The sequence below is a fragment of the Calliopsis andreniformis genome, chromosome 7 (genome assembly GCF_051401765.1).
Source record: "Calliopsis andreniformis isolate RMS-2024a chromosome 7, iyCalAndr_principal, whole genome shotgun sequence".
Classification (NCBI taxonomy): domain Eukaryota; kingdom Metazoa; phylum Arthropoda; class Insecta; order Hymenoptera; family Andrenidae; genus Calliopsis; species Calliopsis andreniformis.
Window position 1 is genome coordinate 9,641,900 of NC_135068.1, and position 12,229 is coordinate 9,654,128.

At 45.1% G+C, this 12,229-nt stretch overlaps 1 protein-coding gene across 1 annotated transcript; it reads right to left on the reverse strand.

Moving 5' to 3' along the window:
* Positions 1 to 240: 240 nt before the first annotated feature.
* On the reverse strand, positions 241 to 2,276 carry LOC143181399 (uncharacterized). The gene is made up of 4 exons (XM_076381781.1): positions 1,995 to 2,276; positions 720 to 913; positions 461 to 571; positions 241 to 379 (listed from the first exon to the last, which is right to left on the reverse strand). The coding sequence occupies exons 1-4, from the start codon at positions 2,163 to 2,165 to the stop codon at positions 241 to 243; spliced, it is 615 nt and encodes a 204-aa protein (XP_076237896.1). The 5' UTR covers positions 2,166 to 2,276.
* Between the last annotated feature and the right edge of the window lie 9,953 nt (positions 2,277 to 12,229).

Consider the following 12,229-nt stretch of genomic DNA (forward strand, 5'->3'; position numbering starts at 1 on the left):
CTCTTCCACTATTTTGAGAAGTGCCACCTATTTCCTGTTTCACTAAAAATCTACTCTAAAAAAAATGGAAATTCTCTTACAGTCATCAGACCTTAACTTTAATTCTCCAGAATTTGAACCTAATACCTCATTGATCATGGTGCTACTCTATTGAACATACAATATTAATCTACTTCAGCCATTTTGGGTTCCAAATACAAAACAAACTACACTCACCTAATCAGTAAAAAATATTTATTCTCAGCTTCCATTATCCGAATACAAATGAAACAGTAATAACTTCAAGATCGAGAAAGGGCAAGAGTAAGCAAGATCACAGGGAGCCTTCGTTCTGTACGCATTGTCATAGGAATCGACATCGTCCACGTCCTCCACATTGCTGAAGCAAAAAGTTCTAAATATAGAACCTGTCAAGGCAGTTGAAACTCTCGGTTACAGTATTTCACTGAATTCACTGTACCTCAGTATTACTCGAATGACATCCTCGATGAACGACACGCCTGGAGGATTCAGCAACGTCCTCGCCTCGCAGATTGTTCTCAGAACGCACTGTCGTCCCGGCAAGTCTCGGCTGAAGAGCAGAATTTTCATAGTTCATAAGGGAACGAAATATTCCACGATTAGCGGTAGCGTGCGCGCAGACGAGCACCGCGGGTGAATGCAGCGTTAATTAACTTGAAGTTTCGGCAACTCGTAATTAATTGCGCACACAGGCTCACCTATTCAACGCCGCCTCGAAATTGGCGTACAGCTCGCGACGATGGCGTCGTTTAACCATCCACGGTTTTCTTACAAAATACTTCTTCCGGATGTTGTCCTCGGTAGGAATGGGCCAGATCACGTCGAACTCAAAATCCAGGTACCAGTTGGTGGGCAAGGGGAGCTGGATCGATTGCAACGAGGAAACTGTCATCTGGACAGATAAACATTCAAATAAATATTACATAATTACTGCGTCGAAATTATTACTACATAATTTTAGTTTATGAATTGACGTGGAAGGGTAGGAACATTTCAGAAAAACTGAAGCATTTTTCTAACAGTTAATATAATACAAATTATTAAAAGTACACCTTAAAAAAAAATATTGGAACACTTGCTAGCTCACGTGAGATGTATATAGTTATAAAAGGTTCTAAAGTCGGCGAGGAATTGCACTTAAAACGCGTGAAACGTGTCTGGCTTAAAACTTACTCTACTGCAGACATGCACTAACCTGATCAGACACAGCAAAGTCAGTAGAGTAAGTCTCAAATCAGACATGTACCAAGTCAGACACAACAAAGTAAGCAAAATAAGCAAAATGTCATCAGTAGAATAAGTTCCAAGCCAGACACAGCGAAATCAGTAGAATATGTCCAGAGTCAGACACATCGAAATCAGTAGAATAAGTCCAGAGTCAGACACATCGAAATCAGTAGAATAAGTCCAGAGTCAGACACAGATAAATCAGTAGAATAAGATCCAAGTCAGACACAGATAAATCAGTAGAATAAGACCCAAGTCAGACGCAGATAAATCAGTAGAATAAGTCCAGAGACAGTCACAGCGAAATCAGTAGAATAAGTCCAAAGCCAGACACATCGAAATCAGTACAATAAGACCCAAATGAGACACAGATAAATCAGTAGAATAATTCCAAAGTCAGACACAGCGAAATCTCCCCTAACTTTAACCTCCTAAAGTTTCTAATCCCCACAAATTTATATCACGAAACGGAAGTTCATTGAACATAGTAACTGTCCTAATCCTTCTACCGCAAATGCACACATTCAACCACGAAATCCAGATAATTCGCCAGTCCATTCCCCAAACAGAAACACAAACACACTTGGTCAGCAATCAGCAGCGCCCAGCGCGATCCACGACCTCCTCCTAGTGTCACCCCGCGAAAGGTCACCACTCCCCACGGTCACTATATTCCCATCGACGTTGAGCACACCCTGCCCCCTCGAACAGCACTCGCGAGGTGTCGCAAATCGCCAGGCACTTACCACGAAAGCGCTGCCCTTCGGAAACGTCAACCTCCTGCGCCTGGACAGGATCTGGAGCGACCTTTGACCGGGGACGGTTAAGTCGGTGCCATTACCGTGACACACGGGCTCCCCAAGGGCCAGCGGGCGGAGAATCTCGGCGAGAATCAGGACGAGCCACGGGGCTCTCATTCCTCGGGAATTGCCGACTGAAATCAGCCGTTTCGCGGGAACGGAGGACACCTCGGTCCTCTCCTGGGAGGAGCCTCGGCGGGAGAGTTTCTCAGGGAAGCCAGGACATCTTTCGCGTTCACGCTGACCCGTGCTCGCTCACGCCTCGCGCGCGGACTGTCTCGCTCGCTCGCTGCGGCGAACGAGCGTCCCTCGGCCACGTGTGTTTGGACATCGAGTTATCGATCCCTGGTCACGGGATTCGGCTACTTCACTTTAATGAGAATTATTTACCCACTTCGCTTGGCTTTCAAAGAGCGTCGATTCGAGGCGTCCACTGGCTTCTGGAGCTCTTACCACCACGATCTCTAAAAAAATTATGCATGTATGAGACTCTAGGGCATTGGGTACGTGTAGTGCCAATGGGTGCTTTCCAGCTGTGATACACTGTGTTACACTGTGCTGTACTGTGCAAGGTATTTCTTGAAACGCAGTTTAGTTCCTTAATGTAATAGCAGAGTACATTATACGAGTATCTAATTAAGTTATAACCTTAATGTTTCATGGAGTGGCTGAATTTTCAGCTGTTTATGATATAATCAAGAAAATAAATGATGTGGACTGTAAGCTGGATTTTATGGAAAACATTTTTGTTTTGCCAAAATCAACCTAGTTCCTTTCAACACCCTGCAGAGAAAAATTAAATTAGCACCGCTTCATGGAGCCCAGCAGATTCCAGTACATTTAGTAATCTCTCCCAAGTGTCTCTACAGTTCTCGGGAAACACAGTTATCTTATCTGGTAAAATAATCAGTGGATTCATAGAGAGACGAGAGCATCCCGCAACCTCGAGCTCGCCTCATAAAGGATTCCGAGTTCCTCGCTGTCGTTCGTTCCCGAGGAGCCTCAAATTCGCATTCCTTCCGTTTCTGAAGAATTTCTGGAAGAAGAATCGCCCCCTCCTCCTTCAGACCGCGACTACGCGGGATCAGGGTGTCCCTAAATTTCGCAGATCCCTCGAAATATATTCGACGACGAGGTCTTCGCGTTATCCAATCCCCAGGAATCCTAACCGCTTCCCATGGCTCCCGTCTGAAGGGTAATTTCACTTTGGACCAATCCCCCTGCCTCCCCCCCTCCCTTTTCCGCCACTTCTCATTTGCCATTTCTTTTTCTTCGCCAGGGAAGAGATCTTTGGGCAGTCGGTCAACGAGTCGAGGGCGATTTATCCCGTGTCCGAGGCGAACTGATTTCGCCCCGACCCGCCTCTGGACGATGGCTCTTAATTAAACGGGTCGTTGCATTTTAAACGAGGACAGGGGACTCGCGAAATTACGAATAAATGAATGCCTGATGGGCCAGCGACGGATCTCGCGAGGCGCCGATAATTGCAACCGAACGAACGACTAGCGTGGTAATGCGTGCCCTCGTCGTAAATTCGATTAGCATTCTGGGGGTTATAGTGCAGCTGCTACGCGATGTAAGCTCGTTGACGTGGGTACAGGAAAATGACGAGTGAAATATAGAAAGTGTAAAAGAATCAGCTTTCTTGGGTTACTCACTTGTGTTTTCTTTCTATTTTGGGAAGTTACAGTATTCGATATTGTATCACTATTCGTTAACAGCGATATGACAGAGCGTGAAGCATACATTTCTAAGTCTACATGTAGTGCCAATATATTGAAACTAGAGTCGAAAGAAAAATAACATTGGCCAAGAAATTCTAAAAATTTGAGAAATCACTATGAGCCTATAGCGTGTAGGGTCTTCTTCGACACGACTCTTTTCTACTCTTCTCGTGCCAGTAACGAGGGTCGAAGAGAAGTGCAGTTCATCGAGTAATCTCGTTATTCGTAATCTCATAATTAGCTGCGAGCGTATACCGCGTACTGGTATGCCTTCGCTTTTATCGACAGAACTGGCAGCTGTACCTGAGGTCAACGAGGGCATACGTCGACCCAGAGGACCTCAGATGAGGTGGCCGCTTGGGATCGCAATCTGGGCATCAGCAACTCACGTTAATGATGTGCGTTGCAAACGCGACGTTCGTGTTCACAAAGGGGAGAATTGCGCTATGGGATATGCACGCGTGGACAGGAGAAACCGAAATACGCGTGTGTGGAACCAAAATACGCGGGCCAGGCTGCAATCCCCGAAAGGATAGTGATGGAGGACGCAGAGTAAGTTATTCTAACTAGTTGGGATGTTATTGTAAGACTAATGAATGTAGGGATGGTGTTCGCCCGACTCACGCTAACGATAGAATGTCTGGTAATTCAATATGTCGAGAATAGGTAAAACTGGTTAATTATGAAATTATTTAAGAAACTAGTTTCAAAGACTTGCTTTTTATCATTATCTAATTTTTATCTTATACTGTCTTTAATATTATCTTTATCTTGTTTATAAATACTATATAACATAGATATAAGATAGGCATGAGATAAATATATCTTCATAATTATCTCATCTTCATCTTTGCTCTGTGTTTATCTAATCTTTATCTGAATTTTATCTTTACTATTTCGTCTAAAACTCAGCCATCACGGTAAGCAACACATGCCTGCGATTATTAAACAAAACAGGCTCCAAAAGAGTTAACCGCGCCTACTGAAGAATTCATCGAGCACTTTTCCCTTGAAGAGTGTTTCCCATCAAACACTATTAATCTTTCAACTGTACTACATGACTATCTTCCCTTCTCCACAGTACCAGTAAAAATTCAGGTCACCGTAAACTCTAAACTCGCACGGCACAATTCGCTGAGACAAATATGAAACAAGACTTCATGTTTGAAGGTTCAATATGATTTAAATAGTAGGATCAATATGATTTAAATATAAGGTTATAGCACGTACAGACTGCAATTTGAGTGATTAAAGTCTTTACTAGTTATGACTAAGAAGGTATAATGATTTGAGAGTATAGTTGTGTCTTATAAGTGAGAGATTTTCAAGTGAAATTCTACGGTAAGACGAACTGTGTGGTACAATGTTCTCTAGCGTGTCTCAATAGATATACAAAAGAGAATTGTTAAATGTAGGTTAATTTTCGAGGCTTCTAACACCTGGAGACGCCGTCACCAAATAAAGCGGAAGTAGATAAGTCACGGTCGCTAGTCAGACACAGTGCGGTATCCTCAATGCAGCCACGCGAACTCGAGTGTCTTCACGGGATCTTGGCTTGCGATTGGCCCCCACCGCGGTGAATCACGAGCAGGGTTGCCACACAAATTCCCTCCTTAAGTATAGTGGGGACATTTTTATAGACAATTTCAAAAAGACAAGTATAACACCTTTCTTTTTTGTTTTCTAGAATGTTAGAACTTTGGGAGTGATCCACTACTTCTGTTTTACTTCTAGTCCATCACCGAACAGGACACCCGCCATTTCTTCCCCCACCTCCTGACGTCCCCCACCATACCCACAGAGGGAATTTTCCTGGCAACCCTGACGACGAAGAAGAATCCCTCGTTCAAAAAACGTCTGGACACCTGTCCCTCGCTCGCACGCAGTCCTCGCGGCGGAAATAAGCTCTCTCGTACTCTGTCTCGGGCTCGGTGTCGTCGAAGCTTTCGGGTAATCTGAAACACAAACAGCCGTAAACTGAGTTGGCGAAGAAAGAGAGGCGAAGTATCTTGTTAAGTAAATACCGTGCAACGAAGTCGCGTAATTACGATTGGGAGCCCTCGCGAAGTGAAGCCGAGGGAGGAGGCTTAATCATCGGGGAAGATGGCTCGTCAGGGAAGTTTTCCACGGGAAGTTGGGGCGAGGCGAAGTCGACGGCGGAAGGGAATGCAAATGCGACTGAATTCGAAACGATCTGTATTTCCCCCGATCCTCTTCGCCCGTCTTGGGACGGGGCCCTCTCCGCTGAGAGCGACTTCGATCGCGTCCCGCCTCGGCGTTTTATTAATTACCGAAGGGCAACCGCGTCCCAACTTCATCTCCGCGCGAACAATGGCCTGCTTCCTTTACGCTCCGCGAGACAGCGGTCCTCCGCGCGAGGGAAACTTCCGGGCGATTATTAAAACGAGGAACTGTCGGGAGGAAACACCGCGGGCGGATTCGACGGCTCGGCGAACTTTTCCTGGCGGATCCGCGTGGCCACGTTAAGCGTCAACGCCATGAATAAATTCAGCGCGTTATCGGGAAACCCTGACGGCGGGCTGGCGGCGACGACACTTTCACGACAGCTGTATCCGCCTTTTTGCGCGCTCTTTTTGAGCGGCGGGGATATTAAGGTAGCTCGGGAGGCTGGAAGATGGAGGAGGAGAGAATGAGACGATCGTTTAAAGCGGGCTTCCATTTGGATCTACGGCACTAGAGTAAATCACTTTTCCCTTCGTTAATCGACATTCGATTAATCAAGGTTTCCCCATTTCGGTCCTCCTCAATATTCCATCTCCGTTGATTAATCTACCCTCTGGTCATCGTTTAAGCTTTCAACGCCTCGTTCGCGAAAGGAGGCACGATTAATCAGCGTTCCGAGAATGGAAGCATACTTTTCTTGGTGTTAGATTTTTCCTTTGTTGAGCTTCAGGTAATTTGAAGTTCCTATTTGAGCTATGTTCTCTCTGCTGTAGTAGGGTACAGTAGTAGGAATTGGAAGTAGTAGTGTGTAGTGGTCCCAATTATTTTGGGACTTAGGCCCCAATTGTTTTGATACTTGGGGTCCGAAACTCTTTAATCGTGTACTCACATAAATATAGAGCACAGGATTTATTTAGGCTCCAATTAGACCTCCCAGGTCCCAACAACAGCTGAGATTATGTTCTTGTGAGCTCTCGTAAGTCCCAAACACTCAAAGGGCCTCAAAATACTAATTGAAATTTTCATTTACTGTCTACTCGTATTTCAACATTGTGTAGTAAGTTCTTCACCTAAATTATAAAAAGTTATATGACTATTGAGTCATTCTGAAATGAAAATTATATTAAGGCCCTCTAAGTCCCAATTGTTTCAGAAATCCCATAACCATAACTTGTAGATATTTCAGTACACAGTACTCATCCATGTCATTTAAGTATTTAAATCTTGACTACTCAATCAGGTCATGAAATTCTCTTACCATACTAGTCCCTCATAACTTTCTGGGCCTAAATTGTCCCATAAGTCCCAGAATAAGAATTGAAATCATCAGTTTTCATGTACTCACGTGAATATAGCGTACAGTATCTCCTCGAGGAAGTCACCCTCACCAACTTCCGCGCGATTCCTCGTGGACGCCTTGCAGATCGCCTTGAGTACGCAGGCCTTGCCATCTTTGCCCTGACTTTGGGAGAGAATAGTTGGTTAGAGAGTGCCGCGAAGACCGTTTATCATTATCATCCTCGTTATCGTCGTCAGCCTGTCTGTGAGTCGGTGGTCTATTCATTAAGTTGGCGATAATACCGTCGAGAGGCAAGTGGCTCGTTGTAAACTGGCGAACGTTTACAAGCACCCTATCCACCCCCTCCAGTCACCCCGACCTACCCCCTCCAACCAGTTACCCCTCACGTAAACACTGGCAATTATAGGGTACGATGCTCTGCCATTAGGATTGAAATAATGCAGTTGCTGTGTACTGTCGTGGACCTGAAATCTGTGGCGAGTCTTGGGATTCCATTTAGGGGGTTGCATGCATTGAGAAACTTGGAAGAAGTTGATCCTCCCTTGCACTATCTTAGGAAACAGTCTTGAGATTTAGATGAGTCAGATAATATAAAATTTAATTTTTAGAGGCTTTACAGCCTTTTTTAATGTTCTAAAATGCAGTTGTGTTCAGTAAGTGAATTGTAAGTACTCGTTATAAGCTCACTGGTACTTCTATCATTTTTCCTATCTGTCTTGATGACATCTCTGACGAAACAACTGTGAACCTTTGACGTATCACTTGAGTCTTTATACTCTGTAAATTCGCTGTTAATAAAATTCACGAGATTATAACGAGTATAACCTGTTAGTTCTATTCTACCCTTTTTTTTCTCTATTTTGATTAGACAAGAAAATAGGGGCCTCCATGAGCTAAATGGTAATAGACAGTTTATTAAAGTAAACATTTCAAAGCTCATCCTTTCAGCCACCGAAGTGTTCCTAACCTCCAAAGGACAAGTTGCTGAAGAAGCACATTCAAGGAAGTGTTTCTTCCCGACGTTTCTTGCTTCAGAGATCGCGCGAGTGATTTACCGCGACCCTCTATGGAAGCAGAATAGCAGCAGAGATGCAAGAACCGAGAAGCGCGTTAAAGCATCGCTTAAAATGGCCCCCACGAAGAAATCCACGGTGTCTCGAGGAAGACAAGTTTCCCTCGTTCCGTGAAACAACTACCTCCAAGAAACATCGACCTCTCGTGTATCACTCAGTGCTATTAAAACCTGTGATTTAAAGATTTAATAGCAATTCCGTAAAAACTATTAACACATATAGTCTACATATACACTCTTGTCCAAAAATATTAGGACACTATCTTTAATGAGCTTCCGTTTTACAATATAAATAGTCAGTGATCAGAAATTTTAAGGGCTTTCAATTTCAGCTCCACGCGACAATGAGACAAAATTTCGAGATCTGACTTGAGACTTATTCTACTGAGTTCTCTGTGTCTGACTTGAGACTTATTCTACTGAGATCTCTGTGTCTGATTTGAAACTTATTCTACTGAGTTCTCTGTGTCTGACTTGGGTCTTATTCTACTGAGTTCTCTGTGTCTGACTTGAGACTTATTCTACTGAGTTTTCTGTGTCTGACTTGGGTCTTATTCTACTGATTTCGAAGTGTCTGGTTTTGGACTTATTCTACTGATTTCGCTGTGTCTGTCTCTAGACTTACTCTACTGATTTATGTGTGTCTGACTTAGGTCTTATTCTACTGAATTTTCTACGTCTAATTTTGGATTTATTCTACGAGGTTTAATATGTCTAACTTGGCACATATTCTACTAATTTCGTTATTATATCCGACTCGAGCACATTAGGAGTAGAATAAGTTTTAAGTCAGACGCATTTCACGCGAATTTTAGAGCTTTTAAGTGCGGTTCATTACTAATTTCAGAACTTTCTTCAACTACATATGACATGATCCTGCAAGTGGCTAATACTTTTGGACAGGAGTGTATGTTGGAGAAATAGTCCCGCAGGATTGCCGCCCAGAGTGCACAGTATTTAAACTGCAGCAGTCAAAGTGTTAAAATTAGAACAACCGATGTTGGCATTCGCCTCACGGATCTTGGACTCTGGAACGCTCAGCTAAGAAGCCGCAGAACAATGCAGGACGATTAACACGGAGAAGCGAGTTCGCTCGGCGAATCGCGGAATCTGGGTCCACGAGTTCCAGGAATGGAACTGTGTTTCGAAGAGTTTCAGGAAGACGCGTCGAGCGCAATTCCGGGACGAGAACAATCGTGGCGAGCGTTCGCAAGAGGAGCCTGGAATTTTTTCCGCCTGGAGGAAAATTCACCGCAGATGTCGCGCGTGCGTGGGTGGCGAGGACGAAGAGGAACGTAAGAATTAATCTTGACTGGCGTTTATCGGCGTCACGCGAGTTCCAATGCAGCAATTTGACAAATGGTCCCCGATATCGAGTAATCGATGATATTTATGCGAGCAGCACACGATGCCACACACGATGCCGCACACGCTCGCCGACCCGCGCGGAACGAGTATTTTAATCGATCGATAACGCTTCCTTTCGAGCGATGCATTCGAGTAATGCAACCTCCTCGTCTGTCGAGGGAAATCTCTCTCGTTTGTCAATACTTGAACGGGCCCAGGATGCAAACTCGTATAGTTTAATTCCTCGTACAGGAACCTGCAAAAGTCGAGGACTATTCGAACATAACCTTAAAATACTGAGATTACTTTTTTTGGGATATTTATATTTGTAGTGGCTTCTAGGACTTCTCTACTGATTTTTCTTTTTTTGGTGCCTGTTTAACGATTTGTGAATTTTCAGTTTAAAGGGAATTATATGTACACGCTATAAGCTCGGTATTTTCGTCATATTTGTTTTCTGTTTCTATTAAGATAAGTATCGAGAGTTGATCATGCATCATCTAACTCATGAGTTAGCTTCGATACGGAATTCTGAAGTTCCTCCCTCTGTAAGCTCGCTAGTATCGTCGGTATAGAGTCACGAAACTATAGCGAGTAAAGATTCCATAAAGATTCCTTTCAAAAGTTTTCCACCTGTCCATTATCTTGTTCGAATGAAAGGAAAATGCAATCGTTACGCGTTATAAGCTTATCTCGAATCCCAACAAGACAATATCGAATACTCAAAACCAGAATAAAAGCTCACTCTTAGAAACGAGACAGGATACTATATAGAGTATCAATACAGATCTACAAATTTGCGATACAAATATCAACAGATTGTACATAAAATCTCCGATATAAAGTCACTTACCCTAGCAATAGCAGAAATGTTAAACTATACTGTAAACTCGCCACAAACTGCCCTTTATCTCCTCGCGCTATCAAACTCTCTAACCGCTGCCTGCCGCAAGAGACGTGACTCTCTTAACGACAAAACTCTCGAGCGATACGGTGCACATTTCTCGCGCCATCCTGGTGCCTGTTTCGAGGAATCCTCTCGTAAGAAACGCGACACTGGAGTGTTATCGAGAAGGCCATATTGGAGTACTCGTGCATCGATTGAGGCAGAAATAATACAGTCCATCGATCGAGGCAAAGAGCATTGAAGAGGCACAGGCGCGGCTCGAAAAGGGACCCCCGCGTCGTTAACGCGATTCAGCGAGCACAATCGCGCGGGAAAGCTCTTTCAGGTCGCAGAGGGACGTCCGCGAAAGCTCCAGTTGGCCGACAGCCTCTGTTTCCCCACCTCAAGACCGAAAAACAGAAAGCGTCCCATCGAGTTCGTTCCACGATCGCCGCCCTTTCCTTCGCGAGGGTCAATGTTTGCTCACAGAAGGGGCGAGGAGCACTCAACCCTCCCAGCACAGTCTTTCCTAGTTGTTTCCCGACGTCACCCGCGGCCGAATCGAACAAGTGGCCCAGGCGAACGCTATCGGCGCTGGGGCGTTATTTTGCATCCAGGAAGGCCTCTCCAAGCAACCGAAAATCAAGAGCCCCTCGACGAGGAACAATACCGCGAGCCCTTTTCGAAGAGTCCTCCATGAACTTACCTCAGCGAAGGACAATACTGAGGCTGGCTAAACCTGTTTGCTCTGGAATTAGTCGACGAAGGGTTCCGCATGAAGAAACGAAGCAGTGAGGAAAACCAGACCCAGCGAAGCCTCGAGCATTTTCTGTCACGTGATGCCCCTGCGTTGAACCTCCTATTGACTGAACTCGTGCGCGAAATTGACTCATTTGGCTCGGCTGCGGGCCAACGCCCGCATATGCTGCGGGCGCACGAACGTTCTGCATCATTGCGTCTTAATGTATACTTTCTTTAGTATGATTATTCTCTGTGGCCAAGCTCTAGCACAAGGTTAACACAAATTTAGAGAAAGGTGACCAAGGCCATCTTTTAGGGTCTGAATTTTCTGAAATGCTTCGAAAGGAATTCTTTTAACCGCTTGGCTCCAGTGAACCTTCCAGCAGTGATCAGACAGCGGTACAAGAGCTCTCAGAGGGTTTAATCACGATCACGTGAGCCTTTTCATCTCCCTTAAGCCAGGAATCGCTCAGAGGCCAGACGATTCGATGCTCTCGAAGACGCGATGAAATGGTCGCTAAGATCGCGTGAGAAACGAGCAGGGCGTTGGAGGGGGCTGGAGGGGACGCCTCATCGCGCTGATGGAGAGGCAGTCTTCGTCTCTTTGCAGCCCCGTCGTCCTGTTTCCCGGCTACTCACGTTCCCAATAGCGACTCCACCTTGCGATACAGCTCCCGCCTGCTGCGACGATGGTACACGTCGGCTGGATACTTGCGGAAGAGCTTGCTGTCGCTGGGCAGCTCCCACGCCTGCCCCGCGGTGACCCCAAACGTGGAATACCCCGAGGGTTTCGCGTAGTTGGTCACGGTTAGGCAGTAGACTAGCTGCAGAAGGGTTGTAAGTGAGGAGGACGTTTTTCTTGAGGTTACGAGGTAACTCAGATTCTTGTTCCAATTTTTGTGAGCCACGGACAGGGAACTTCATATA

Excerpts from the sequence above, each read along its gene's own strand:
- LOC143181399 (XM_076381781.1), bottom strand. The coding sequence starts at position 2,165 with ATGAGAGCCCCGTGGCTCGTCCTGATTCTCGCCGAGATTCTCCGCCCG. Across the intron at positions 914-1,994 it reads CGAAGGGCAGCGCTTTCGTG|ATGACAGTTTCCTCGTTGCA; the intron begins GTAAGTGCCTGG and ends TTATCTGTCCAG. Across the intron at positions 380-460 it reads GTCATTCGAGTAATACTGAG|CAATGTGGAGGACGTGGACG; the intron begins GTACAGTGAATT and ends TTTTTGCTTCAG.